Source organism: Sparus aurata, chromosome 15 (assembly GCF_900880675.1).
Source record: "Sparus aurata chromosome 15, fSpaAur1.1, whole genome shotgun sequence".
NCBI lineage: Eukaryota > Metazoa > Chordata > Actinopteri > Spariformes > Sparidae > Sparus > Sparus aurata.
In genome coordinates this window covers 21,151,820-21,179,422 of record NC_044201.1, presented here as the reverse complement: position 1 = coordinate 21,179,422, position 27,603 = coordinate 21,151,820, and the positions used below count along the sequence as shown (strand labels likewise).

General features: G+C 42.2%; 2 protein-coding genes across 7 annotated transcripts in view; one reads left to right on the top strand and one right to left on the bottom strand.

The window, feature by feature from the left end:
- The window catches only part of akt3a (v-akt murine thymoma viral oncogene homolog 3a), a 66,613-nt gene extending 53,647 nt beyond the window's left edge, over positions 1–12,966 (top strand). For all 6 annotated transcript variants that reach the window (XM_030440836.1, XM_030440838.1, XM_030440840.1 and 3 more), the window contains 4 exons: positions 5,583–5,797; positions 6,765–6,852; positions 7,537–7,639; positions 8,402–12,966. In XM_030440836.1, coding sequence (XP_030296696.1) covers positions 5,583–5,797; positions 6,765–6,852; positions 7,537–7,639; positions 8,402–8,487 — 492 coding nt within the window. In that variant the 3' untranslated portion in view covers positions 8,488–12,966. The remainder of the gene's footprint in view (positions 1–5,582; positions 5,798–6,764; positions 6,853–7,536; positions 7,640–8,401) is intronic.
- A 207-nt stretch (positions 12,967–13,173) lies between these two features.
- sdccag8 (SHH signaling and ciliogenesis regulator sdccag8) overlaps positions 13,174–27,603 on the bottom strand; it is a 49,481-nt gene continuing 35,051 nt past the window's right edge. The window contains exons 17-18 of the mRNA XM_030440835.1: positions 14,814–14,940; positions 13,174–14,532 (exon numbers count right to left, since the gene is read on the bottom strand). Coding sequence (XP_030296695.1) covers positions 14,494–14,532; positions 14,814–14,940 — 166 coding nt within the window. The 3' untranslated portion in view covers positions 13,174–14,493. The remainder of the gene's footprint in view (positions 14,533–14,813; positions 14,941–27,603) is intronic.

Sequence of the window (27,603 nt, the reverse complement as noted above, 5' to 3'; positions counted from 1 at the left end):
GGTAGCGCTGCAGGACTGTGGGTGGTGGAGACAGAGTGATGTAGATGTGGAGATGAAGGCGGGAGGGGAGAGGCATAGTGTATATCCCACTTGAAAAAGTATGGAGGACAATTTGGCGCAGCATTTTGTGCTTTTTTTTTTTTTTTTAGAGTCCCTTCCTTTGCGTGCCAAAAGCTGATTGGAGGCTGTTGGTTATTTTTCACAGGATGTGCGTCTGTGTGCATTTATTTGTGTGTGCGCGTGTGCGCTGTGTGTGTGATTGCAGTAGAAAGTGCGGGCTAAAGCGAGGCAGATGGCGGCAGATGGGCGAGGTTGGAGGAAGGTGCTCGGAAAAAACCTGGAAATCTACACCACCGCCGCCGCCACTCACCCGCCCGCACGCTCTGCTCGCCCGCCCGCGTGTAAAAATAACACAGTTCGCTCGGAGCCAAGTTACAGAGATGCAAAGTAGCCGGGATTAAAAAGAGAAAGGGGGAGGTGGGGGTTGAAGACAGAGGAAGATGAGAAGGGAGAGAAAATATTTCAGGGTTACAGGAGTGAAATTCAGACAGTTCCCATGTTTGCCGTCAGTAAAAAGGGCAGATGAGAAGTGAAAAAATAGGGTTTGTGTGTGCCTGAAGGAAGTTGTACACAAATACTTGAGCAACACATCACTGTAAAGTGAATAATTCTTCAGCTCAACTTGTAAAGCATTAGATTGAAGTGTTGTTTGTGTCAAGGATAGTCAAAAACAACAAAGGCTTAACGTGAGATTATTGAACAATAGGCAGTGTAAGGTCCTTGTAAAGGGATGGAACAGGATCAGAGAAAACACATGGAGAGTGTTTTCTCTGTTTTCTCATATTTTGTGTTTGACACATTTCCTTGTGGCTATTTGTTATATTTTTAAGTGTTGAAAGCAAGACAGATTTGGGCTTTTTCCATTTATTTGTATGTGTTTGTTTTTATTTAATTTGCGTGTTGTATATGTTGGGCATTGTGATTCTTTTTTTTTACTGTAACTGTAAATGTTTCATAACAGAGCAGCACAGTCAGTCAGACATTAGTAAAACATTAAAAAATGTCAGAACAGTGTCAACACAAACTGATTTCCAAATGATGACACTTCGGAGATAGGAGGTCTCTGTGCGACACCAACAATATGTGAGTGTATGTTCACTGTGCCGGGTATATGTGAGGTGAGTGTATGTGTGTGTGTTTGTGTTCCCTGTAGCCTGCTGGGTATCTGGGCTGGTACAGCCACAGGCTGTGTGTGCCCGTCCCGTCCCATCTAGTCCTGTCCAGGCTGCCAAAGCCCCCGTCCCGCGAGCAGCATCTAGCTGCCACATGGCTGCCCCAACAGGGACCAGAACAGGACAAGACCTTCTCCCTCATGGCTGCTTTTAATCAGAGCTTCTCTTCTCTTCTCTTCTTTTCTCTTCTCTTCTTTTCTCTTCTCTTCTCTTCTCTTCTCTTCTCTTCTCTTCTCTTCTCTTCGCTTCGCTTCGCTTCGCTTCGCTTCTCTTCTCTTCGCTTCTCTTCTCTTCTCTTCTCTTCTCTTCTCTTCTCTTCTCTTCTCTTCTCTTCTCTTCTCTTCTCTTCTCTTCTCTTCTCTTCTCTCCTCTCCTCTTCTCTCCTGCTGATTTATCTAATTTGTTACTTCCTCTGTCTTGTCCTATTTATTTGTCCTATGTCTTTCTAAAATATACACACATAACCACACATACAGCACACACACACACACACACACACACACACGCACACACACACATAAATGCACACACACTCCCATGCCTCCATGCCTAAGGCTGTGGGGCAGCATTCTGGCTCTGTGTGGATTAATCTGCTCCCTGCCTGCAACCGAGCTGCCACCACTTTCTTTGGTCCCAGGACACACACAAAAACACACACACAAACCCTCTCACACACTCTGTTATACCGACATGCACATACATATACATGCCCAACTGGACAGCTTTCATTTGTATACATTTCTGTACCTTTTTGTACAAAGACTCGACACGAAGCCCTGTAGCCTCAAACATAGCCTTGTAAGCTGCTCTGAATTTCATAGACTGCACACTGTATATACAGTGTGTGTGTGTGTGTGTGTGTGTGTGTGTGTGTGCGCGCGCGCGTGCGTGCGTGTGTGTGTGTGTGTGTGTATGTGTCCCTCCTCAAGGTACAGGGACTGAAACAACACCAAACATCTCCTAGTTCGCCTCACTCTCAAAACTTTATGAATTTGATGAGGGCGGATAAATATTCCATCTGCTGTGTGTGTGTGTGTGTGTGTGTGTGTGTGTGTGTGCGCGCGTGCGCGCATGTGTGCCTGACAGTCTCCCAGCAGTCTAAGCCAGTGTTATCCCTCCAGCCGTACCAATCAATAGTATATCTGGAGCTGGCGGCATGCTTCGTTCCCCCAGCTCTTCTCTGCAGCTGCCAACAGGGTGACCAGCTTAATTCTCACACAATCACACACTCGCGCGCACACACACACACACACACACACACACACACACACACACACACACTCACACTCACACACATAAAATAACTCTCACAACTCTCTTATTCACTTCCACGCACATGTTGACTTGCCCACACTGAAGCAGCCGCCTGCATCATTAGCGGTTTAGTGTCGAGTGTGCGAGCTCAGTCAGTTAATGACCAGCTTTCTGTGTTACTGAGCTGCTGCTGTAAACTCTCCGGCTGCTGTCTGGTGTTTTCTCTCACCTGGTTTCAGTTCACAGTGACATTCAACATCATTTACAGTCGGAGTTGTAAGACTGAACTTCTTTTGAACCCTTATCTGATCTCTGTTTTACACTGATTAGAAGAAAATCACAGAAGAATATGACCGTTTTCTTCCCCCCTTTACAGTGCACCAGTAATGTTATCTAGATGAAGAAACTTGTGTAAATGTATCGTGATCAGAACGCGATCAGATCTTCCTGACCACATCTGGAGGTACTCTGACGTAGGTGTAAAGGCAACCTGTACAATGTAATGGCTTCTAAACACTTACTTTATTACATTGATGGATAATTTTTAACTGACATAGAATATAGCTTATTCAAGTGAGCAACCAAGAAGGATGAGGGAGTAACGCCTCGTCATTTAAGTTTTTATTTAAAGCCAAAACGAAAGGAACATACACTACAGTATAAACTCGACAACCAAGGTAAATAAAAATACATTAAAGAAAAAAAAAGTATATACATATCAGCACATAAACACACTTAACACAAGCACATAAAAGACACCTCTAATTACTGATTATGTGATTATACATCTATTCTGTGCTGTGAAAGCACCGAAAGCTGCTGGACTCTGTGTGAGGCAGTGCATGATCAACAGAAATGCTTAAAAATAAACAATATGGGTGGGAAATAAATGATATTATTATACCATGTGTATTTCCTTATCTATGGTATGAAATTCTACCTTTTGAAGTGTTTTTAAAAACAAAATATCAAGTTTATAGATATATATTTCATGGACACTGTGATAAAAAGTGTTTTTTGAGCCAAAAAAACCCCTATTTCTGTTCCTTTAAGAGTCATTTTAGCAGGTCATAATAATAATATTTATTGTGTAATATCCTATATTGTTTTCACAGTATCATGGTATATCTGCTGAGATGGTTATCGTACTTTAAAAATCTTATACTGTTACAACCCTAGTATGCAGCTGCAATGAATGAAGGAAGAATACATGTATTACATTTGCTGAATTTAAAAGACGTTACAGATCAGAAGAATTTGCCTAAACTGTGTTTTAACTTGGCTCATAAGGTTTCACTTGACTAGCCATCGGACGATATTAAAACTTAATTTCACTATTAACCTTTCCAATTTTACAGCGATTCACAATGTTGTCCCAATTATCCTCAAAATATTCTTGAAACTTCAGGGAGAAATAAAATTGCACTAAGACATACTGGAATCACTTTGACTTTACATTTTGTTAGGAAACAAAAATGTGTATTACATCACAGATAGGACACGTCTTCATTCAGTGAAAGACAATCAAAGAATCTTAAATAAGTCATCATAAGATCACCTCATCAACCTGTCGTTTTTTAAGTTTGAAATCTGTGGTATTTACACGCATTCAATGTAACTCTTTCTGAGGGGGATACAATGTGCAAGCCGAGCCTTCAGCCAGGGTGACAGACTTCGGCAATTTTAAAATAAATCAGGAAACCAATATAGTGTAGGTAGTACAGCCACTGTTTCACTATCTCTTGTTCTCTGAAATAACTTTATTCAAAGTTCACCTCCGGTTCATAATCGGAGCACGAGCACATAAGAAACTAGGTGAAATCTCAGTGTGCGTTACATTAAGGTGCTTTGTGTTGTGCTCAGTTTGTTGTTGCTTGTGTACTTTAACAGTAGTGTCAGTTTGGATAAACAAGTCTTTCTTCTAATCAATCTAAGCTATTACGTTACATTTTTAAAATGTTTTCATATTATGACATTTGCTTTATAGTTTCATCTTGTTTTGTGTAATAGTTGTGTGAAAAACCTGTTTCTGTGTGAGTTTGTGTGTTTGTGTCTGTTAGCTCATGTCCACCCGGCCCGGCCATTATTAACAGTGAGTGAGATGTTATTATTATTGGCGAGATGTACAACATATGCTGTTCTGGCTGCTCTCCAGCCCTGCCTGTCCGTCTTTCCGTCAGTCACACACACACATGCAACACTCGCATGCATCCACACGTGCACACTCATCATGTTAGTAATCTTATTCTGTTAATGAGGACCTCAGCAGCACCTGAAATAGCTCTCTCCTCGCGTCTGCCTCCCTTTTCCTCCTCGTCTTCTTCTTTGCTCTTCCAGAGGTGAGCGAACTGGCACATGAGAGGATGAAAGAGATGGAATGAGCGAGGGAAGACATGAGGGAAGACATGATTAGAGGACGGAGAAGGCAGGATAAGAAGGATGGAGAGGACGGAGCAAGGCGAGCAGGCAGGAAATAGAAGTAGGAAGGCAGCCCAGACAGAAGACTTTGATACAAAAATGACTTCTCTCACAGGACCTCTTTCCCCTCCACATGCTCACATACACACACAACACAGCAGCTCGCAGTACCTGTGCTCGTCAGCGTGGAGGTTGGACTGGCCCTGACCCATGTTGCTGGCTGTTTCTGCCTTTTCCATCCAGGGACGTTCCTCTCTGTCCCTGCCAGGAGAGGATCAGTGAGCCAGAGAGAGCTGGCAGGGACCAGAGGGGGCATCTGGTGGGCCACGCCAACACATGGACTCCCTTACTGTAACAGGGGCCTCTGAAGACCTGCCATCCCATGATGTTTGCCTCTGTATGTGTGTGTCTGTGTATATATAGAGGGGAGGGTGGGGGGTCCCAGTCTGCACCTCAGACACTTCTGTTCATCTCGGACAACTTTTACTGTTTTTTCCCTTCAGCAAGTTGGCAGAGTCACTCTTCTTTTGCCATCTTTCCTTGCTCATCTGTCTCTTCATTGAATACCTTGGGCAGTCTGTATTGTCGAATAAAATAAATGCAGATAAAGGCAGATGCCCATTAAAACAAATGGTCCCATTTAAAAAAGCAGAACTTGTGTGTGTCTTCTCTCCTCAGGTCCTGGAGGACAACGACTATGGTCGGGCGGTGGACTGGTGGGGTTTGGGCGTGGTGACGTACGAGATGATGTGCGGCCGACTGCCCTTCTACAACCAGGACCACGAGAAGCTGTTTGAGCTCATCCTCATGGAGGACATCAAGTTTCCACGCACCCTGTCAGCCGACGCCAAGTCGCTGCTGTCCGGCCTGCTCATCAAAGACCCCAACAAACGGTATGTGTGTGTCTCGAGGTTTAGTACAGATAATATAGTGTTTGAAACAGATCTACTCATCTGGCAAACTGAGGTTGAGAGAAGACGTTTACAAGTGAATAACTGTTGTCCCTTATACTAAAATCCATCCCTTGGTTGCTATATTTTGGACACACTAAAGGTTTTAAATATCACAAAATACTCTAAGCTACCTTCTTTTTTGAACCATTACATTTCTCTTATTGTCATGGCCTTGTCTAACGGTCATATTAGACCTTAATGACCTCTCGCTTTCTGCTGCTAATATTCATTCAAAACTTTTTCACAACCTTTATCAGGGATATCCACAATTTGAAATCACGACGTTTTATATATTTAGAAAGAAAAATGTACCCTTTTATCAATTACCTGGATGGCAGTATGTGTGTTTCTCATGGTGTTTCATTCACCGGTTTACCCAATTCTTGCCATCCTCTGATTGGATATGATTGTACATACAATACATACCTGTATGTACTGTATGTACCAGCAATAAGAGAGATCATGTGCAGGAGCAGACAGATATATATATATATCTGTCTGTCACATCTGATGAATTTTTGATGTTTGATTTTTCTGGTGAAAAGACAAAAATGGTCCAGAAGTGAACATTTTGTCACAATCATTTGAAGGTATTAAATGCTCACATTAGACCATCTTTCTATTACTGATCTCAGTTTAGTTTTATAACTCTCCTCTTCCCTCCTCGCCTCTTTTCTCCTCTCCCCACATTTCCCCTCCTCTCCCCTCCTCTCCCCTCCTCTCCTCTCCTCTCCTCTCCTCTCCTCTCCTCTCCCCACATTTCCTCTCCTCTCCTCTCCTCTCCCCACATTTCCCTCCTCTCCTCTCCTCTCCTCTCCTCTCCTCTCCTCTCCTCTCCTCTCCTCTCCTCTCCTCTCCCTCCTCTCCTCTCCTCTCCCCTCCCCTCCTCTCCTCTCCTCTCCTCTAGGCTCGGTGGAGGACCAGATGACGCTAAAGAAATAATGAGACACAGTTTCTTCTCTGGTGTCGACTGGCAGGACGTCTATGATAAAAAGGTACAGAGCCACATGAGAGTAACTGTGTGATTAAGTGTATTTATACAGAGGCTCAGGGTTAACTCATATAACACACATCACACTTGAACACATGATGTGTGTATCAGAACACACAGGCAGTGGTTTAAAGCACAGGGCATCATGGGAGGTGTGACCTTGTATCCTGGAGGTCTGTCAGTCTGTTCATGTGCTATAACACCACACAGTGTCTGTCAGGTCCTGTGTGGAGACACCTTTAGCCTGTTAGACAGGTGCTGAGCCTCGGTCTCTTCTCTGGATCACTCTACCTCCTCTCCTGTTCTTCACATCCTCCACTCCCTTCTCTCCTTTGCTCATTTCCTCTCCTTCTCATCTCTTCTCCCAGCTCTCCTTCCCTCTTTGTTCTTGTTATTTGCTTTTCTTTTGTTTTCTTCTCCTCTCCTCTCCTCTTCTCTTTGTTCTTATCTTTATCCTCTCTCTTTACTTCTCTCCATTCCTTTCTTTCAGAGCAGTGATGAGTGTGACAGGAAATGTAGGGAGAATAAAGAGAAAGAGCGAGACATGCAACAAAGCGTCTTCTGGTCTTCATCATTTTTCCAGCCTAGCTAAATGAAGCTTTGTCTCTTCCACAGTGTGCTGCCTTCAGTGTCAAGTGTTATCGTACAAATTGTAATCTTCCCTCCTCTTGACGTCTCTCTTGCTCAGCTTGTCCCTCCCTTCAAGCCCCAGGTGACGTCGGAGACGGACACCAGATACTTTGATGAGGAGTTCACAGCCCAGACCATCACAATCACTCCGCCAGAGAAATGTGAGTCTCCTTTGTCTCTTCTGTCTCTTTCTTACACGCAAACATGAGCTCAAATTAAAACTTGACACCCTCTCACATTCATTTATTTCTCTGGTTTGGAGTGTAAAAAAACATGACAAATAACTGTAACAAGTAACATTAAGTAATGTAAAGTAATACACACCCAGCCAAGAAATGTATATATTTGTTTGAGTTATAATATGTTGTTGATTTGGAATATTTTTTTCAAGATGTTTATAAAACTGTTTCCTGCACATTTAGTTTAATTTGTGATTCACATTCAGTTATTTTCACACATATAGATTACATTAATAACTACAGTTGTAAACGGTTAATCAGTGCTCCCCGTCTGTCTTCAGGTGAGACTTTTCCACTGCTTGGAATAACTGAAGTAACAAACGTGAAAAGTGCTGTTGTCTGTTTACCCGAGTGTCTCTGTTAATAGTCCTCGGGCCACATGCGGCTCTTTACAGGCTTCTGAAACGAAGACGCCGACTTCAAAATGTTCGGCACTGAATTATGCATGAGTGGAACCGACGTGTTTCTCTCTGCTAATGTGAGGTTCCACTTGTTTTGTAGGTCGCACATCAGTTAGTTAGCGGGAGATTGGCACATCGAAGACACAGTCATTAATTGAATCGTGTTGTGTTTTAATCTACAGCGGCACGAACACAATGCTTTAGTGTTTGATTATAGTTTGAAAAGATGACTACGGTAAGAAATCAAGTCATCAATTACCTATGGATGTGCATTTTTCTGCAGTTGACGAGGACGGGATGGACTGTCTGGACAACGAGAGACGACCGCACTTCCCTCAGTTCTCCTACTCTGCCAGCGGGCGGGAATGAACTGTCCATCTCGGTGACATCATCACAGCTGATCTCTGTGGTCATCAACGTGGGGCAAAAAGACCCGCAGCTTTGGACCGACTCTGAACAACCGTGACTTGAAGGATTTTACCCTTCTCCTCCTCTCCTCTTCATCCTCTCTTTTTCACCTCTACAGTCTGCTTCTCAAATGTTTTTGTGAATCCCTTTTCAGAGAGAACTTCCAGACAAAATTACTTTCTGTCCCCCTAGATGATCCGAATTGTGATGTGATCCGTTACTGTGTAATGTCCCTTTAAAGGCAGGAGCATCACCCGTAGACTGCTGTGCTTTGACGCGTGTCGGTCGGACCAAACTCAGTTAGATCCAGTTAGACAAACAGCTGACGCATTTTTAACATTTCTGTGGCTTCTCATCTGTGAGATGGAGATACAGCATTTAAAGACATTCAGACCCAAACTGCCGTTACCGGTTGTATCTCAGGCTTTTACAGACACACAGACAGATACTCTGATTTCAAATCCTCACGTAAATGATTCTGGGATCGATTAAGGCTGCCTGGCATTGAGCAGAACCCTCCACACCTCATGTCGTCAAGCAGGATTTGACTCAGGTTTTGCTCAGTGCAATTCATTATTGTTGTTGCTGCTATTTCAACTACTACAGGTAGTCCTACTCCTCCTACTACTACTGCTACTACTTAAACCCGGTGCTACACTACTAGCTTAATGCTGCAGGTCATTACACAGGCGCCAGCAACACATCCACCACCTGTATTAACGTCTATGCTTGTACAGCTGCAGAACAGGTGTTGCTCCTCCTAATGTACTGCTAATACACATCTGTGGATTTAATGGGATGTCATGTTTGAGTGAGTGCGTGTGTGTGTGTGAGTGTGAGAGAGAGAGAGAGAGTGTGAAAGTGGGTTTGTGTTTAAGATTGCGCATCAAAGCACAGCAGTTCAAAAGGATGAAGCTCCCAAACCATGAGCTTTACTAGGTTACCCACAATGCAGTGCAAGGTGGTTGATATATCCATCACAGCAGAGGTGAAAATGAGAGGAAAACGGTTGGTTTGAATGTTTCCCCCCTGAAGATTTTTTATTTATTCCCCCCAGCTATTAGTCCCTCTTGTGTCCCAAAAGGGAAAAAAAAAAAAAAAACGGTACTTTTGTGTCGATGATGGAAAGCTTTACTGTGACATGGCGTCGCCATGGCTTTGGGAAACCACACGGCTGTACCTCTCTGTGTTTGTGCAGGAAAGGGAAGAGAGACGAGAAGTCCAGGATGTCAGGTTGGGCATTGTGATGAGAAGAGAGAGATAGAGAGAGAGAGAGAAAGAGAGAGAGAGTACAGGTGAAAAGCTCCGAGAATTATATGAAATATTTGTAATGTGATAATTTATGAGCTGATTTCCTGTTTCCTGTGAGATTCTTATGAAGGACTTTTTTATTTAAAAAGAAAAAAAGACATTATGTTCTGTGAGGAGGTACGCATCAACAGTTGGGTTTACACCAATCACAGCAATGGCTATAATATATATATGTTCTATTTATTGTTCTACTCATCGGTTTTATATTTAACTTTTTCTATTGTTATTACATTATTCTAGAAAAAAATAAATATTTCTTAGGGCTGAGAGGAAAAAAAGGCACCTCAAGAAACAAAAATGGCTGAAGAATGTAGGAGGGAAAGCAGATAGCCTTCCTGCTCCGTTGTTTATTGTAATTATGTTTTTTTTGTGTGTGTTTTGTGACCAAAATGTGACAGCCGAGAGGTGACAGGACACGTTAAAGACGGACAAGAGTTTAGAGAAGATTGTTGGCCCAAAGTGAATATAAAAAGTCCCCTTTTCTTCTTCAAGTTTATCCAAATAATCCTACAGGTGTTTTAACATCCCCCACAGGTGTGTGTTGGCGAAGGCTGAGGCAGAGTTCAGGGAGAAAGAGGAAGCGGAAGTTGAGCAGAAAGAAAACAAGTGCAGCACAGAAGTAAGAATGGAAAGCGGTAAGAATGGAACTGTTAAGTGCTACTGTTTACTGTAAGTGTGAGGAGATAAGAGTAGAGGAGAAAGTCGAAAAAAAAGAGGTGAGCCAGTGTTTTCCTGTCGCAAGAAAGAACAAGTTAGCATCATCTTCATTTTGATCCCTGTGCTCTCTTCTGTCTTTAACAAAGTGCCGTCACCTCTCTGGTCTGGACTTAGTTCATTTGCGTCTTCATGTCTTCCAGTCTGACCAACAAGATTTCAAAAATCCCCTTGATTTCTCTTTCTCCAAAACGCCAGTAAGCCTTATGGTTTAGCTCAGAATAAGTGAAAAAAAAGAGAAAGAAAAAACGGAATCATGAGTTGTGAGGAAATATATTTTTTAAAATTTGAAAAATCACGTGGAAGACGTCACCTTCGATATCTTTAAACGAGAGCACCAGGGGATGTGCTCTCATTAGGCGTAAAGAAAACTGTACTCCAGTATATTTATTTGAATGTTTTATTATCGATGGATAACTTGAATTTCTTTTCTATTTAATTTATTTGATGTCACTTTGTTTTGGAGTTTAGCAGTAAGGGGGTGTAGTCGTGTTTCACTCTGCAGTTTAAGTCTTCAGACTTTGTTCTAAAAATAAATGCCTCCTTTTTTTTTTTTTTCTTTTACAGATTATCTCTTATACGACACATTACCTGTTTTCTCCGCTGCTCTGAAGTCCATATGCTTTACTCTTGCACATCCATTAAATTGCTATTAGCTAGCAAAGGCGCTTTATGGCAGAAAGTATAAAAGGATGGCGCTGGCCTGCATGCTGTAGTCCTCCTCTGTCCGCACTACCAGTCCTGAGTCAAAGTGGCACTCAGAACTCTTATGAAAAATACTTCTCTGTGATCGATTGAGCCTGTCTGGCACAGCTGAAGCAACCGAATCCCACCCAGCTGGCACCCTCGACAGGCTCAAGCGAACGCTCCCAAGTATTTGGAAGGATTTCAGCTTTTGATTTGACCCAGGTCTGCGAGTGACTGAGGAGTTCTAGCTGTATGTGCACGCTTACCGCCAAAATCATTAGAAACCAGAGTTCATAAAATACCGCTTTGTAGCTTTGGCCACAGCACTTTCACATCCATCACTTTTTATATGATTCAGAGGAATCTGATTCAGCCTTGCTTTAAAGGAAGATTTTTAGCTTTTTTTTATGTTTGTAAGAAAAAAGCACATCTCCCCTCCATATACAACCAAGAGCTTTCATGTCGCTCTGATGAGTTGGCGACACCTGGGTGATTGTGTCCCACATTGCCAGAGACGAGTCTGAGCCGCCACTGCAGAGTGACGCTCGGTGGATGTTTTCAGTCGGCTGGTCAGTCTTCATAAATTAAGATGAAGACTGACAATGGGCAGTCGATCTATCTCTCAACTCTTTATCCTCCTCTGTTTTGAAAAGCTTTTCCTAACTCCTAACTACAGATTCAAGTTAATTTACTGGCCGATTCTAACGGTCAGAGATCATAAAAGAAATGCCTCCAACTTCCGTAAGTGGAGACGATGGAGCTTAGTATTCCTCATCAATATGGGTTTTCCCTCAGAGACCACGAGTCAGTCGGGGAGAACGTGTCAGTAACTCAACTTCTTCACCAAACAGAGGTTAAACTGGACGCTGAAGTTCAGTTCGAGCCTCCTCACAGCTCCACTCGTGTGCGAGTTGTCTGACGCTGCACCGACAGTGTTCGCTCCTAAAGCTGCTGCTGTTTGTACTGTACATCTATCACACAACAGATCTGACTCCAATAGTATTTGAATAATATGTAAAAATCCTTTCAAAGACCTCAGCTGCTCTGTATTGATCTCGCCCCCGTTTTGTTAATGAACGGACGGCATCAGCCAAAAATCACAAGCCACGCTCAGGCTGGCGTTTAATGCAGATAATAAGTAAACAGCTCCAGTGTTTGGAAGGATTTCTGAAAGTATTTGACCTCCTGTCTACGACAGAATTCCTACCCTCTCTTCTCTCTCTGGTACTAGTCTATCATCATGATTATTAACATGAACAAGCATGAGATGCATTTATTTATAAACAGCAAACAAAAAATGGCAAACATGTACAAATATTACAAAAGTGTAACTGAGTTTTAATTTCACGTCCATGTCCATCTACTGTAGCTTTACAGTTTTGTGAGACGTTTCTGGACAGCCGCCAGCTGTTCGCAGAGCGGGCCATGTTTCCCCTGAAACGCTGTTGTACCGAAGTCGACTCGAGACGGTGTCGACTCTGAGACAGTGCGGGGGGAAACTCAGCAGATCGATCAAACAGCCTTTTTCTGTCCCTCATGCTGTTAGGATGCAGTGCTGCTGGCCAGTGAGGCCGCGAGGATGTGAAAACAACAAATTACCATCAACATGAAGCTGTTTTTTACACTGTACATCCTTAGTATTTTTACACATAAAATGTATATGATAGGGATGCACATTATTTTCCTTCTTACAGACAGCTTCAATAAAGCACTATGTCAATCTGCTGCCATGGCGTCCACTTGTTTGGTTTGTGAAAAATACTATTCAAGTGTTTCAAATAAGAGATTAAAAAATGTAAATATCCTTTTTTGTCAAAAGAAATGTGAAACAAATATTTGTTCTGATTAGAAGAAGAAAAGGAAATGTAGAAAATGTGTAATCATACACTACTCCAGGGCAACTACTACGCTAGAAATGTCACAGTGCTCTTTTTATTTTATTTCTGCTTTCTTTATTAGTTTTCACATCTGAAAAATATTCATACATACAAAAGTGCAAGTAAAAATAACAATGCATCTTTATTGGAAGAACAGTGACCTTTCGATTCTCGGAAAGGCGCCCTGCATAAACGTTAAAAGTTAAAACATTTTGATGAAATAACAATATTTCTGTGCTTGGCAACAGACACTCAGCCTACTAATGAAACGTTCTAAAAGCTCACATTAGTGCACCAGTGATTTAACTTAAATCTTAGACAAACACACAACATCCTAGTATTTCTAGTAACAGTAACAGTCTAATGCCAAATGTAAAATATAAAACTGTGACCTTATTTTCAGATCTCATAACAAAATATTAGAGATGCACTGAGCCACATTATATATGTTCCAGTTCGATTCTGATACCTGAAGTACCATATCTGCAGATACTGGAGCTCTTCTTGATGAAATACTATAATTATAATTATTATTATTGTTGGTTTTATGTAAAAGGTTAGACAAATCTGTAGTAAACAGTCCTTCTTTAAAAAAGGAAAAAAATATCAAAAAAAGGCATAAAATGTAAAGTAATGTATGAACAACTTGCAGTCCTTTAGTAAGTTGACTTCTATACATGAGTAAAGGCCTTTGAACAGCAAGTCTGTTATTTTCATTTGCCTTTTTTAAATCTGCCATCTGATTAAAAAAAACTGAGTCCATCGAATCCTAAAAAAAAAAAGCAAGACAAGAGCAAGAAGAATTTCACCTGCTGATAAAGGAGCTGCTGAATTATCCTGCTTGCTTCCAGGTGATATCTGAAGACGTCGGTGGTCATGTTTGATACACTGTTATGTATCTTTGAAACCACACATTAAAAAAGAAGACCACCAATTCTCTGCTGATCAATTGATCCTGAACAGCGGCTGGCAGAACGTCTAAGCCAGGAACACACATGCACAGCACATGCACATCAGGAAAACGATCCGAAAAACTCTGAGTAAACATGATTGACACAACATGAAGTCGTATTTACTTTTAAACATGCCACAATTTTGGTCGAAAGAAAAACGGACTTCGTGTGCAGAAGTCTTAACTTTGGATTCTGGACATGGAACGGTGGCATCAGTCCAATATCTGGTAACTGAATTACATCAGTATCAGCTCCCAATACCAACATTCAGTCGGACTCATCGACTCTACAAACATTTGTGAGCAGCACCGTAATACAAAAGAGAACACACCTGTCTCACTCATCCTGAGTAAACATAAATAACAGTCTTATATGTTCTGATCAACAGGAGTGAGAAGATCCAGATCCAAACAGGCAGGACCGACTCATGAGGGCAGAGCATCGACTCGTCTCGTGTTCGGGAGCTAGAAACACACACACACACACACAGCATTCAGTAAAACTGCTATCTGAACGTCTAACACAATAATCTGTCTGATTATGACTCAGTGCAGAAAACAGAAGACATGTTTTTCATCAAATCCAGAACCAGACAGAATCTCTAGTCACAGAGGGACAAACATCTTCTTACTGATGTTATTTTAGGAAACTGATAACTATAACGTGCACCTGGAGAGAAACGACACAGTAACACAACAGTGAGTCACGCACAGGTTTTCGAGGAGGTGTGTGTTTGTGTGTGTACCTCGATGTGTAGGTTCTGCATCTCCTCGGTGAGTGTGTTTCTCTCCTGCATCAGCTGGTTCTGTTTGGCCAGCAGCTCACACACCTGCTGGGCGCTGCTCTGACAGTGACGGTCCAACTGCTGCAGTCTGCAAAACACACACACGCAGACACACACACAATATTGACTGAAACTGTGTGAGAGGAACGTACCCTCCTGGCTGATATAAAACCAAATGTTGTAAATATTGAAAGAGAGCTGGATCCACAAAGAGCTTTTAATATCACTGGACTTTGTGTTGATCAAGTAATCAACACTGTGTACATCAGTGTGACAGCAGTGTGAGAGCAGAGACACGGAGCTGAGAGACGGTGACGCTCTCAGTCGTTATCAATAAAATTATCAGATCAGGACCAAAACTGATATTTATTTTCATTATCAATTAATCTACCGATGGCTGAAGTCATTAACTGTCTTTTCTATGAAATGTCCTTCAATACTGAAAAACCACAGCACGATAAGGTGACGCCTTTAAGTTTCTATGGACCGATATTCAGTTTACTCTCTATGAGATTTCTGTTAACGGACTAATCAGTTATCTAAAACCTTGCCATTCTAGATCAGATTTCAGCAGATGTGACTGGTCGACATAAAAGTTCTGGGTGACTGTAATCGAAAGATTGTAACAGGAAAATGTTCAGCGCTCATGTGTCGACATCTCTACTATATAGTAAATTATCCTCTTCTGTTTACTTTTTGACGAAGACATGAACAGATCGATTCACTAAGATAAGAACAGGTATCGGATAATTTTCACTGATTTAAATTTCTAGTTTTTGATGAAACCACATGAAGCATTTAGAAGGGAAATTGTTTTTCAATGGAACTGCTGACTCGGTGTAGACCGACTATCGGTCTTGGACGATTATCAGGATCTATGATTTTTCCGTCAGATTGGCGATAAAATAAACTAATTTAAAAATGTGTTACTTTGGCTCTGATGCAGCAACCTCTCACAAAATGTCACACAACAATATCTGATTGGTAACTTGTCACAGTCAATAGCCTGAAAAACTGAATTATCTGAATCTGCAAAGTAAATAGGAACTAAATTAAATGAATGTAACAGAAAATGGAAATACTTTGTTAAAAAATGTTTACACAAAGAGTTGCAATTTTACTGCAAATGAATAAAGCGACCAAATATCAAGTATCGAATTAATGATAACCAATATCATTCAGCCCCTACTCCAGCTTCTCATCGACATCTAAGACTCGTGTAAAATGTTTCTGGTGAAGTTTCTGACTTCTTTCAGGTGTTTTTTTTCTATGATCATTTGTGAAGCAGCACACATCCTGCCAATGGTTTCACACTCCCTCGTGATCAACAGGTGGCGATAACGTGATAACATATTTAGGAATGTGCAAACCAAAACCAGAGAAGAAGAAGAAGAGAACAAGTTAGTCAACCCGCTGAACGAAAGAAAAAACCCTGCTTTGCAAATGTTTTGACAGTAAAGAAAAGGATTCAACATGTCTGTAAGTAACACTGAATGTAAGCATAACTTTTGGTTGTTTACAAGAAAGCTAAACAGGGTTCCTTTAATGGATCCCAAGCAGCCACTTGTGTGTTATTTATTTATTTTTTTTACACTGTTCAATATTTCCCTTAGAAATGTGGCAGAGTAGAAGCATTAAGTACGAGAAAATGGTAATTTTCAAGACACGACATCAGCATATTGTCATCCTTTACAAGCAGGGCAACAGTGTGGGGAGAAAGTCGTATGTTTTGTTATGAAGCAATGAAGTGCTGATCCTCACTAGAATGTCCCCGTTAGTGTGTCCCCTCTGATGCAGGCTGCAGACAGTAAAAGTCAGCTGGGTTTGGGGGGTAAGTCTGTATGAATAGTGTGTGTGTGTGTGTGTGTGTGTGTATGGGGGAGGAGGTGGAATGTGTGAAGAGATTTCCCACCAGCGGTCCATTATTTCATCCATTCAGTCAGTCATCCCCTCCTCCAGTGCAGCGGTACACACACACACGATAATGAGACAGAGGAAACTTCTCAGTACTGGAATCCACATTTGCATACTCAACCAGCCGTCCATATTCTCTCACACACAAACACACACAGACTCACTGTGACTCTAAACTACCCGACTGTAACTTCAATAGACAAACTAGCTCCACCTCGAGCAGATGCAACAGTAAGGAGCGTCTTACACACTATATCAACTGGAGTCGTGTTGCCTTCGTTGCAGCGTTGCAGTTTGATGTGTCGGGGCCGAGTGTAAATATCGGGAGCCAGAAAGCTTTGACAACTGCTGCACTATCACAAAATATTCTTCATCGTTCACTTTTTCGTCAGTGTTCCAACAGGTTCAGAAGGAGACGAGTAAGGCAGGGACAGTGTGTGTGATCATGAAGAGGAGGAGGAGGAGGAGGATGAAGTGAGACAGAGTTGTGGCTCGGGGCAGAAAGAGGGAGAGGGGTATCTGGAGGATGGGGGGGGGCAGATGCCCCTGCCCTGCTGGTCATGTTGGCAGTGGCAGGGCTGCCTGTGTGTGACAGACGGGGGAGGCGAACATCCCAACTCTCCTCCACAATCTGCTCCCTGCTCCCCCCACGTTGTCCTCACTTTACCCTGCCCGCCTCTTCCTCCACCACAGGGTTTAATCCTGCTCCTCTTCGTCAGAAACTCCCCTCCGTCAACTTTCCCCATCCAGTCCTCCCTGCTCGCTGTAGCCTGCCCTCCTTCAGCCGCCCCCTCCTCCATCCCAATGGGAAGCCCCCGCTGGGCGGTTTATCTCCGACCTGGAGGCTCTGTCCAGTCCTGGATCCTGCGGGCGAAGACTCCCCTCCCCGCCTGGTGTTCCTGCAGCCGGCTGCCAAGCTGTCCTGACCAGCCACCCCATCTCTTCCTCCTCCCACGCTCCCTCCTCCGCCATCGCACAGCACGACACAGCAGGCCACCGCCACGTCACACACTAACACACACACAGAAAGAGCCCCGCTGTGGCGAGCAGAGACACAAGATACAGACACAAGCAATGTGCCACACACACACACACAGCAGAGGTTTAAAGGTCAGAAACAGAGCCTGTTGTTCTGGAGCCGTAAATGTTTTATGATGGCAGTGTTGAGAAAGTGTTGACTGAGGCTTTTAACTCCTCACCACCAAACTAAGTGAGTCATGATGAGACAGTTTCCTTTATTACCCCTGGTACGTACGTAGCCATACAGATTGTGAAGTCTGTATTTGTCCGGGTTTTTCAGAAATCTGTGTCTGTGTCTCGCTGCCACCTCCGTACAGCAGTTGAATGGTGTTTAATTTGCGGCCGTTATAGCATTTCAAATTTACGCTTCGAAATATTTGCCAGTAACATCTCTATCCAGAATCAGTGTCCCTGTTGATGTGTATAATCTGCGGAACAGATATCTCATCTCTAACCGGGGCCAACAAAACCAAATTATCAGCATGACTAGATTCTGCTAGAGGCAAGTGAGAAAATTGGGTTTTTTCGTGTATTGGCTGAAATGACCCTTTACTTGCCAAAATTTCAAGTAAATTAAAGTATGTAATTAAAGAAATGGGCTTAATTTAAAGGGGCAGTCCAGTAAGTGGATGTGACACAAGTACAGAGGCCAGGGATTGAACGATCAAAGTAGACGCAGAGACGTCTTTGACTTTTAGTCCCTGAGGGTTCGATCAAACAGACGCTTCATTAGGAACACGTCGCTGGCAAAACCATTGTTTTTTCACGGTACGCCGCACTCCAGCCCTGTGCAGTGAGTCATTTCTAGCGTTTAACTTTAAAGCAAGGCGTGGGAGTCGCACCATGTTTCTCATTGATAACACATGATGGCCAGGAGCACATGCAGCCTGCTTTGTCCAAAGCAGACTTTTCCAAGGCATTCTTAAAGCGACTGCATGTGTAGCGCTAAGTCTGTGTGATCTATGTTCTCGCCCCTGATACAATATGTGTCAAAATACCATATGGTACATAGTTGGCAACTATTTTCTTTTGATCGTCTAATCTTTGCAGCTCCAGGTACTATCAAGATAAATCAAATTATTTAGGATAAATGGGATCCGCTTTACAAAAAATGAGACAATATCTGAAGTTTAAGTCTAAACACTGCTGTGAAATGTGAATCTGACTTTCTCACCAGGCAGTCAGACGGTGTGTGAGCCGAACAGGAAGCCAGTTAACCAGTCAGTCAGGTCGTGGCCTGAGATGTATAAAGCGGCTGCAGGTTGTAAGCTGAAGGTTTATGTAATGCAGTAAGTAAAGCTTGAACTCTGGCACAAGCAGAAACAAACATACTCAGTCTGTCTGGTCAGAGAGCAGCCAACCTCTGGCCTGCTTATAAAACACACACACTCTCTAATCCAGCCCTCGTCTCACCTTGCATGCTCGGCCTCACGGAGGGGGGAGTGGTGTGTGTGTGTGAGTGTGAGTGTGAGTGTGTATATGAATGTGTGTGTGATTAAGGCAGCGCTCCTTCCAGCAGCTAAAGCAGCAAATCCAATAACTGGCCTCTATCGACTGGCACACTCATTAATTAGGGCTTAATACGGCTTAATGCTCGGGCACTGCCCTGCACTAACCCACACACACACACACACACACACACACACACACACACACACACTGCAGGCTGGCTCGCCTCTGCCCACTGCCTGGAACTGGTGAGGAAGGAAGGAAGCTTGGATGGATTCATGAACGAACTGATGGAGAGACAGATAAATGGATGTTTAGGTGAAGAGGATCTGCGGCGGGTGAAAAATGAGAGCTGACAGTTTGTGATGTCGGGCGAAGGTGCTGGACGGGAGCGGAGGAGGGACGGGAGAAACAAAAGAGGCTCCAGCCGTCACCTCCCTGCCGCCTGCTGCTGGCCTGGCTGATGGCGGATGGGAGGAGGGGGGTTAGAGATGGAGAGCCTCCCTGCTGACCTGGTGAAAGGACACCACCTGCTGGATCCCACGGTTTACTGACACGCAGAACACCTACGCTGAAATAATTAAGTTTATCCTCTGAAAATGATCCTCCAAAAAAACACCTGAAACAGCTTCCAGAGCAGTCGCTGTACTCGGCGTGTATTTTGCTCTCCAGCAGACATAATAAAAGCAAGTTTTGCTGGGAGGCAGTTTGCAGTAATTTCCCCTGACAGCCCGATAATCAAACTCTGCTCACAATCTGCACCTCGAACCGCCACACTCTCTATTGACTGCTGCTACTAAGGAGATTAATTACAACACACACGCAGACACAGTTACCTCTCTGTGGTATACATCAGTCATAGCCCACAGCTAGTGTCTAAACTCTGTTGTGTGTGTTTGTCTGTGTTTGCATATTTATTTACAGGTGGGAGCATATGTCCTAAAGGCACAGTCCAAAGGGAAAGTGCTAACGTCATGTTAGAGAAAACGGAGACGGTAATAGAAAGAGAGGATGTGGAAGCGGCGTTCAGGTCTGTCATTCAAAAAGCCCCATATGAATGTGTGCGTTTTTTATTTCTAAACAAATCAGCTATTGGAGCGTGTCACCTAAAGAAAATATTTATTGGACGGTGCATACATTATCAAAATGACGTGCCTCCTTATATAACCACTCAGCACGGATCATACGGAGGAATGTCACGGCATTGGGAATGGAGAATTTTTTCTTTATAAAATAAACAGAATGAAATCTGAATGTAAAGTTGAATGTGGGCTATAATTAAAGAGCAAACTGTTCTCCTGTAATGACAACACACTCGCAGTCAACCCTAACCCTAAAAGATAATGAAAAATCTCAACATTTGACTAACCCAACTGTGTGTGTGTGTGTGTGTGTGTGTGTGCGTGCGTGCGTGCGTGCGTATAGCAGGAAGGGGGCCTAGGGGGTGAAGAATGCAGGCAGACGGCCTTGGCTTGCCTGGTTACAACAACACTGCCAGGGGCATGAAGGCTGCAGCTGCCACACACACCCACACACACACACACACACACACACACACACACAAAACCATATTTCGCCCAATCCCAGGCCCACCATCACCACCCTCACACCCCAGCGCTCTAGCTTAATCTTGGCTAGCACACAACTGCACTCAAGAATGTGTGTGTGTGTGTGTGTGTGTGTGTGTGAGAATGTGTGTGTGTGTGTGTGCCTGAAGGCCTTGCCCCGCTCCCCTCCTCCAACCTGTCATGCCAGTTGTTGCTCTGCTAACATGCACGTTTGACATGAGAACTTGATTGGTGACACTGTGTGTTTTGATCAGGGTGAGAATATTTAATTCTGTGCTGTCAATTCTTTTATTTCACCTCTCAGTTATCATTTTTATAACAGACCGGACTGATGCAAACATGTTCTTCACTCAGTCAGTGTTTTGGAGCCCAAGTCACTTTTTTCTGCATGTTATTTTTGTAACATTTCATTTGCAGCTCAAGTGTGAACACAGAGGAATGACAACACACACGACATCAACATCTAAATGTCTGAACTAAACTAAGTAACTAAATAAATGTCTTGCGCTGCATTCTTAAGACAGCACACCTATCACAAATATAGTGGTATCGGCCTATATGTTGCCCGACATGCACAAATATAAAAATGTTTTTTAATGCAGAAACAGATGCTTACGTAATGAAGAATTGTTACATTCTCAGGGTATTCAAGTAATATTAATAGCAAAGTCTATTGTTGAACTGCCTCTGTTACATATCTTTGTCAGAAGTATTCGATAACCAAATTTGAGGGATCGATGTAAAAAATTGTGGGCATATCGGCTGAAATATAACAGAAAGACAATTGTTTAATACTTTAATATTGGTATAAGCATTCTGATATCACACTCTAATTCTAATGCACAAGATAAAATCCATTTGATTTTGTATATTTTATTAAATATTTTCATTTAATTTTTCTATAGTCTATTCAAACTTAAAAATCAAAATCCAGTAAAATTAATCAATAAAAGACTCGAAGTGAGGTCGAGTGACCTCCCAGTGCTGCAGCACAGGAGACAGATGCAGTAAGAAGATAAATTTCATTTGTTTTAAATTTCATCTGTGATACAGCCTGTGAGGGAACCAGCAGAACTGAGCACAGTGGTGAGAAGGAAAAAAAAACATTTTTCAGATGTTTGTAGTCTTATTTGCAGAATGAAGCGTGCAGCTCATCAGTCCGGTCGTGTTTGAATTAAGTCGACATTTAGTTTTTGTGTGTGAAACCTTTGACATACAAATATGCAAAACTATTTTACATATCAACATAAAATTGTAGTAATTAGCTCCGGGTCAGCTCACAGTGAAGTCCCTCAAGTACATCTGAACTGTGCCATAACAGTAACTTCTCTCTCAGGTCAACTGAGCGTTGTCAACTGAATGTCTGAGAGCTCGACTTTAATGAGTGAAGGGGGAACGACTACTGTGTTTTTTCCTCAGATTTGAAGTTATGTACCTCTTTTATTAATCTTTTATGACTCAATTAATCGATTTCAATTTTAAATTAACTCTTCAGTGCATTTAACTATTTTTACGTCACTTTCCTAAACTTAAATTTTGTTTTTATTTTTATTCTTTTTATTTTATAGCCCATGATTTTCTAATTATCCCACTTATTTAAAATGAGGTGCTGAATGCTTTTATTGTGAGGCACTTTGTAACTTTTACTCAGCAAACCGTATCAATAAATCGTATTATTCAAGTATAAGAGACGAAGTCTGAAACTGCTGCTGACTGATGTGAGTCGAGGTATTTTAATGACAGTTTTTGTTTTGTGAGAAAACATTTGAAGATGAATCTTTTTATCCTTTTTAGAATATAAGTCTTTAAACGATCATGCCTGTGTTGAATAATTTTAACTGAAAATTCAGATTTCATGAAAAAACCTCAAGTGAAATCTCAGGCAGTGATCACAATAAACACCATGTATGTTTGATCTGTACTTTATGTTACTACTGTGTGGCAATGTACAGGTGCGTTTACATTTGTAAAGTCTGTCTTCACAAATAAAAATTGTGTTACTTTGAAAATAAGACATGAAGATATGAAGCCAAGATGATCTGCATGATAGAACATGAAGATAAAACAACTGAACAACTAAAACAATAAAGTGAAATTTCAACCAATGTTCAGTTTATTCACAGGTACTGGTTAGATAGATATGGAATACAATGCAAAAATGCTGTCTGCCAATTCTAAGAGATCTCCTGACCTAAACCTCTTTAAAACATCAAACTGACATCCTTTATTTTATTTTTTATTTAATTGAAATAGTTTCTTCTCGGTCACAATTATACCAGGCTTTATTCATCCAGTTAGAAACTGGCTTTGCACTATCAAGCTGCATGTAGCTCTGAAACATTAAAGGTGAGAGTAACAAATCAAATAAAATGTATGAAGTGTTGGTTTAAGATTTTACAATTATGTAAAGTCACAGAAGACGGTCATTGAACATCAGGGTTAGACACAAGACCTTAATAAAAGTGTTAAATAAAAAGTTTAAGCAGATCGTGGAAGTGTTCGAGAGGGAAGTCAGAAATATATTCACAGATTTTAATCAGCTCTAGATGAGTACAGAATTTCTGTCTGCTTTCATTCCGTCGCTGCATTAACAGAGGTTTCAGTGCTGCTGCAGGCTGTTTTATCAGATATTCAATGTCAAAGTGTTTGCTGCCGTGAGGCCTGCTGACTCTTTTTAAGTCTCGTCTTTGAGTGTTTGCTTTCCCGGCATTAAAGAGTTTTCTGCTGTTGTTACTTTTAACATTTTTCTAAAGAAGGGGCAGGTGTTCCGCACGAGTTTTCTAGTTGTAGTTTTATGAAGTAGTGTTAGTGAGTGTCACTGACTGGGGCTCGAGATGTGACGCTTTGCACAGTTAACGCTCCAGCTTGCAAGCCTCTGGCTACAGCCTGACATCTGAGCTGCAAATCTGTGCGTTTGTGTGTGTGTGTGTGTACGTGCGTGTGCTGTGTGTGATAGAGCTGTAAAGCCACCGTTTGACAATGCTCTTTCAGCAGGCCGCCCTGCAGTCGCTCCCGGCTACAGAAGCCAGCTGGGCAATGCAGAGATAGAAACGATGAGACGGAGAGGAAGATGAAGGGGAAGAGAGGACGACGACAGCGCCATCCGGAGGTGAGGACACGAGCGTGACAGAGAAACCAAAAGTATGAACAGCGGACTGAAATGTCTTTGTAGTCATTCAGTATTTCACATCTGAAAACTATTCAGATATCCTCAAATAGTGCATCAAGTCAACAGCAGCAAATATGATTAAACTTTTTTTAACATTTCTTTTTTTATGTATTTTTCTGACATTTCTTGAACACTCTTAAACTTCTTTTTTCACAGGAAATAAAGATAAGACTAACGGGGTGCTGTTCTGTAAAACTGACCCGTTTCTAAAAAGTATATGTAAAAGAAGAAGAAATATCTCTAAAAATGTTAAATGCAAAGAGGTGACAGCAGTGGTGTTAATATTAACGATGTGTTTAACATGAATGTAAAACGCTGCTCCTCACACTGAGCCTTCTTTATTATCCCTCCATCTCTCTGTACGTCTCAGATCACACACACAGTTGCAACTCATCACACACACATGCACACACATTTACCCGGGTGTTTATATGTGTGTGTGTGTGTGTGTGTGTGTGTGTGCGTGCGCACACACGCACACCCACACCCACACACACACACACACACACACACACACATGAAACAAATGAAAGCTGTCCTGTTTCTTCTGCCCTGCCTCTGCCAACTTCATTTGCAAATGAAAAGTTTTTGCGAGGAGCGTCCTTTTGCTTCTGGGGCATGGCAGCACACAGTGTGTTTGGGGGTGGGGGGAGAAGAGGGTTTGACAGAGGGTGTGTGTGTGTGTGTGTGTGTGTGTGTGTGTGTGGCAGGAGCCCAGATGAAGCAGCCCTCGCCCGGGGCTCGCTGTCCGCCCGCGGTAGCAGCAAGCCTGTTCCTTCTTCCCCGGCCCGCCGCGACCATTTGTTCCATTAACCAATCTCCTGGAGCCTCTGGTGCAAACACACACACACACAAACACACACACACACATCCACAGGCATACATACTTCAACAACTGCTTGCACAGCTCATACCACACATGGCCCTCCATCCTTCGCTCCATCCCTCCCTCCCTCCTCTGCTCTCCTCCAGACGCACGCACCATCTTTCTTCATGGAGGCCATATGGCCGAGTGAAGCCTGTGGATCTACAGGCACATCTGCGTATATGTTGCCGCTCTCCATAAAGGCCTGCGCATAGACACTCACACACCCGGTACAGTACATGCACACGCCGATCCAGGGCTGACTCTGCCGTCACTATGTGTGGTTAAGCAAACGTTGGTGTTATGTTGGTCTGTGTGTGTGTGAGAGTCTGTGTATGTGACCTCGGTGTGTACATGCATAGTGATAATTTGTGAAACAGCCTGCGAACAGCTGTGAGGTGAGAAAAGGTTGCGTGGTGTTCGGTACAGGATGCAGAGGGGAGGAGGAGACGAGTAAAGTTGGAGAATAAGAAGGGTAAAGTTGAAATTTTAAAAAAAGATGAGAAGAAGAAGGGAAGAGAGGGGGCAGAGGAGAGAACGATTACTAATTTTAAGTATGAGCAGAAAACAGCAAAGAAGTCACAGAAAACTTTCTCTGGCATTTTTTTTTTCAAGTTAGTGCCAAACAGCAATCTATCAGAAAAAAAAATCTACTTTATAGACTGGGACTGGACTTATAACAGTCTTTCATTTGTTCTTATATATATTGATATAAATATATATATTTAATGTATACATTATAATCACATTTTTTAAAATATTTTTTTGGGAGAACCCAGAGAAAAGAAAATAGCAAGGTGTATGTTGCACATTTATCTGACTGTATCTCACAAGTGTTTTAAAATAAAATTATTTCATTCTTATTAATATTTATGAGATTATGGGCTTTCTATAAACTGTACACCAGCAGGAAATATTTTTAGGAGTCGTAACAACCTTCGCAAGCATTCCAGATATTTATCATTAGATTGTTTCATCACAGTGATTCTCACTAACATATTACAGTTTTTACTTTTGCTAGAATGTCAAATTACTTAAACGAATCAAATAATGACCAGACTAATTTATTCAAAAACAACAGAACAGGCTTTGTTAGTTCTGTTATTAAGATATTTGTATTCAGCTTTAAATAAATTGTGGACTAGAGATCATAGATCATCACATTTTCCTCCTACATCTGCACTTCGGTTGCTTCTATATCTGATAAATATTCTGGGTTCTGCCCCAACCGAGAAACAAGCAATTCTCATTTTAAAATCGACGTTTATTTTTTGTGAGTTTTTCCTCAGAATAAGCACCAGAGAAGTGACTAACCACTAAATAAAATGTCAAAAATCATATAAAGATGTTAGGTGTAGATGTCTTGAACAGTTAAAACATTTCCATTTGTGCTCACTCGTGTAAAATATACATTTAACTTAATAAACCTGAATCAGTGCTCATAAGAACACATATAAAACCTTTTTATTAATCATTTACAGTAGCTGACTTCTATCCTTCCTAACTAGATGTTCTCCTGCTCCGTCTCTCCTCTCTCCGATCCATTTCTTCATTTCCAGGCAAAGAAAAAAAATAAAAAACAACAACACAGAGCTGGAGAAATAAATAATTAAGTGGTGAAGCAAAACATTGTGTGCTAAAACCCCTGTGTAGTTTGGCAATCAGCTTGCCCATGTAAAAATAAATCAAGCTGATTTTCCAAATGTTTTGTGCGTGGTGCGCTGTTGCCGCTCTTCGCAGCACAGATTGCAGGCCGATGGAGAGGCTGTGGGGAGGGGCGGGGCGCTGGATATTGAACCCACTTGCACAAGCTTGTTAACACGTACACCTTAACCCCCGAGCGGCGAGGCGGGGCGCCCACTGAGTGCTCAGGGCCTGCGGGGACCAACTAACATATACCCAATGTATGGGCACACATTCTCACACACACACACACACACACACACACACACACACACACACACACACACACACACTGAGGGATACGAGAAGATGCAATTCAGTACGAGAAAGGCACCATATGTAGAGAGACTGACGTACCCACTTGTACGGGAATACACACACATGCATACAAACGTTTAAGTGCACACACGTGAAATAGAGATCTACAAACTGTAAACGACTGCCATCTGAATAAGATAATAATATATTTGTGGCAGGTCCCGGAGTACATTCAGTACCAGAAATATGACCACATACTGAAGTACCAGCTGCAATATGGATCACCGTAAACGTGAGTCAGACCTCTCTCGCCTCCCGTCTCCATACTGTGCATTCTTATGATAAAATATAACATATAAATGCCAAAAAATACATTATTTTACTACTCAAAACTAATAACTACATTCCCGAACACACACACAGTTCCTACCAAAAGAATGTTCTCCCAGTATTAAATATAAAAATGTGGTCAAGCGGTTTGACAGTCACTCCAAAAGTGACCTCATGTAGAACTGAACTCGAGAGATTTTTAAATATCAGGAGGATTCATCAACCCAGTAAGTGTCAAAGCAGAAAATAAAACTCACTAAATGCCAAGAGTGATTATCGTGGTTCAGTTGGGAGAAGAGAGAAGTTAGGTGCCAACTTCCCAGCCAATCCACTTTTGGCAGCCAGATTTCTACTCTGCTAAACCTCCTGAGAACATGCAATGGCAACCCATACACACACACATAAAAATACTGCCATAACATATGCGCGGAAACATACAGAATATTCATACTTCACACTCCTTGACAACTTAGATTGTTTTTCCTTCCGTGAAAC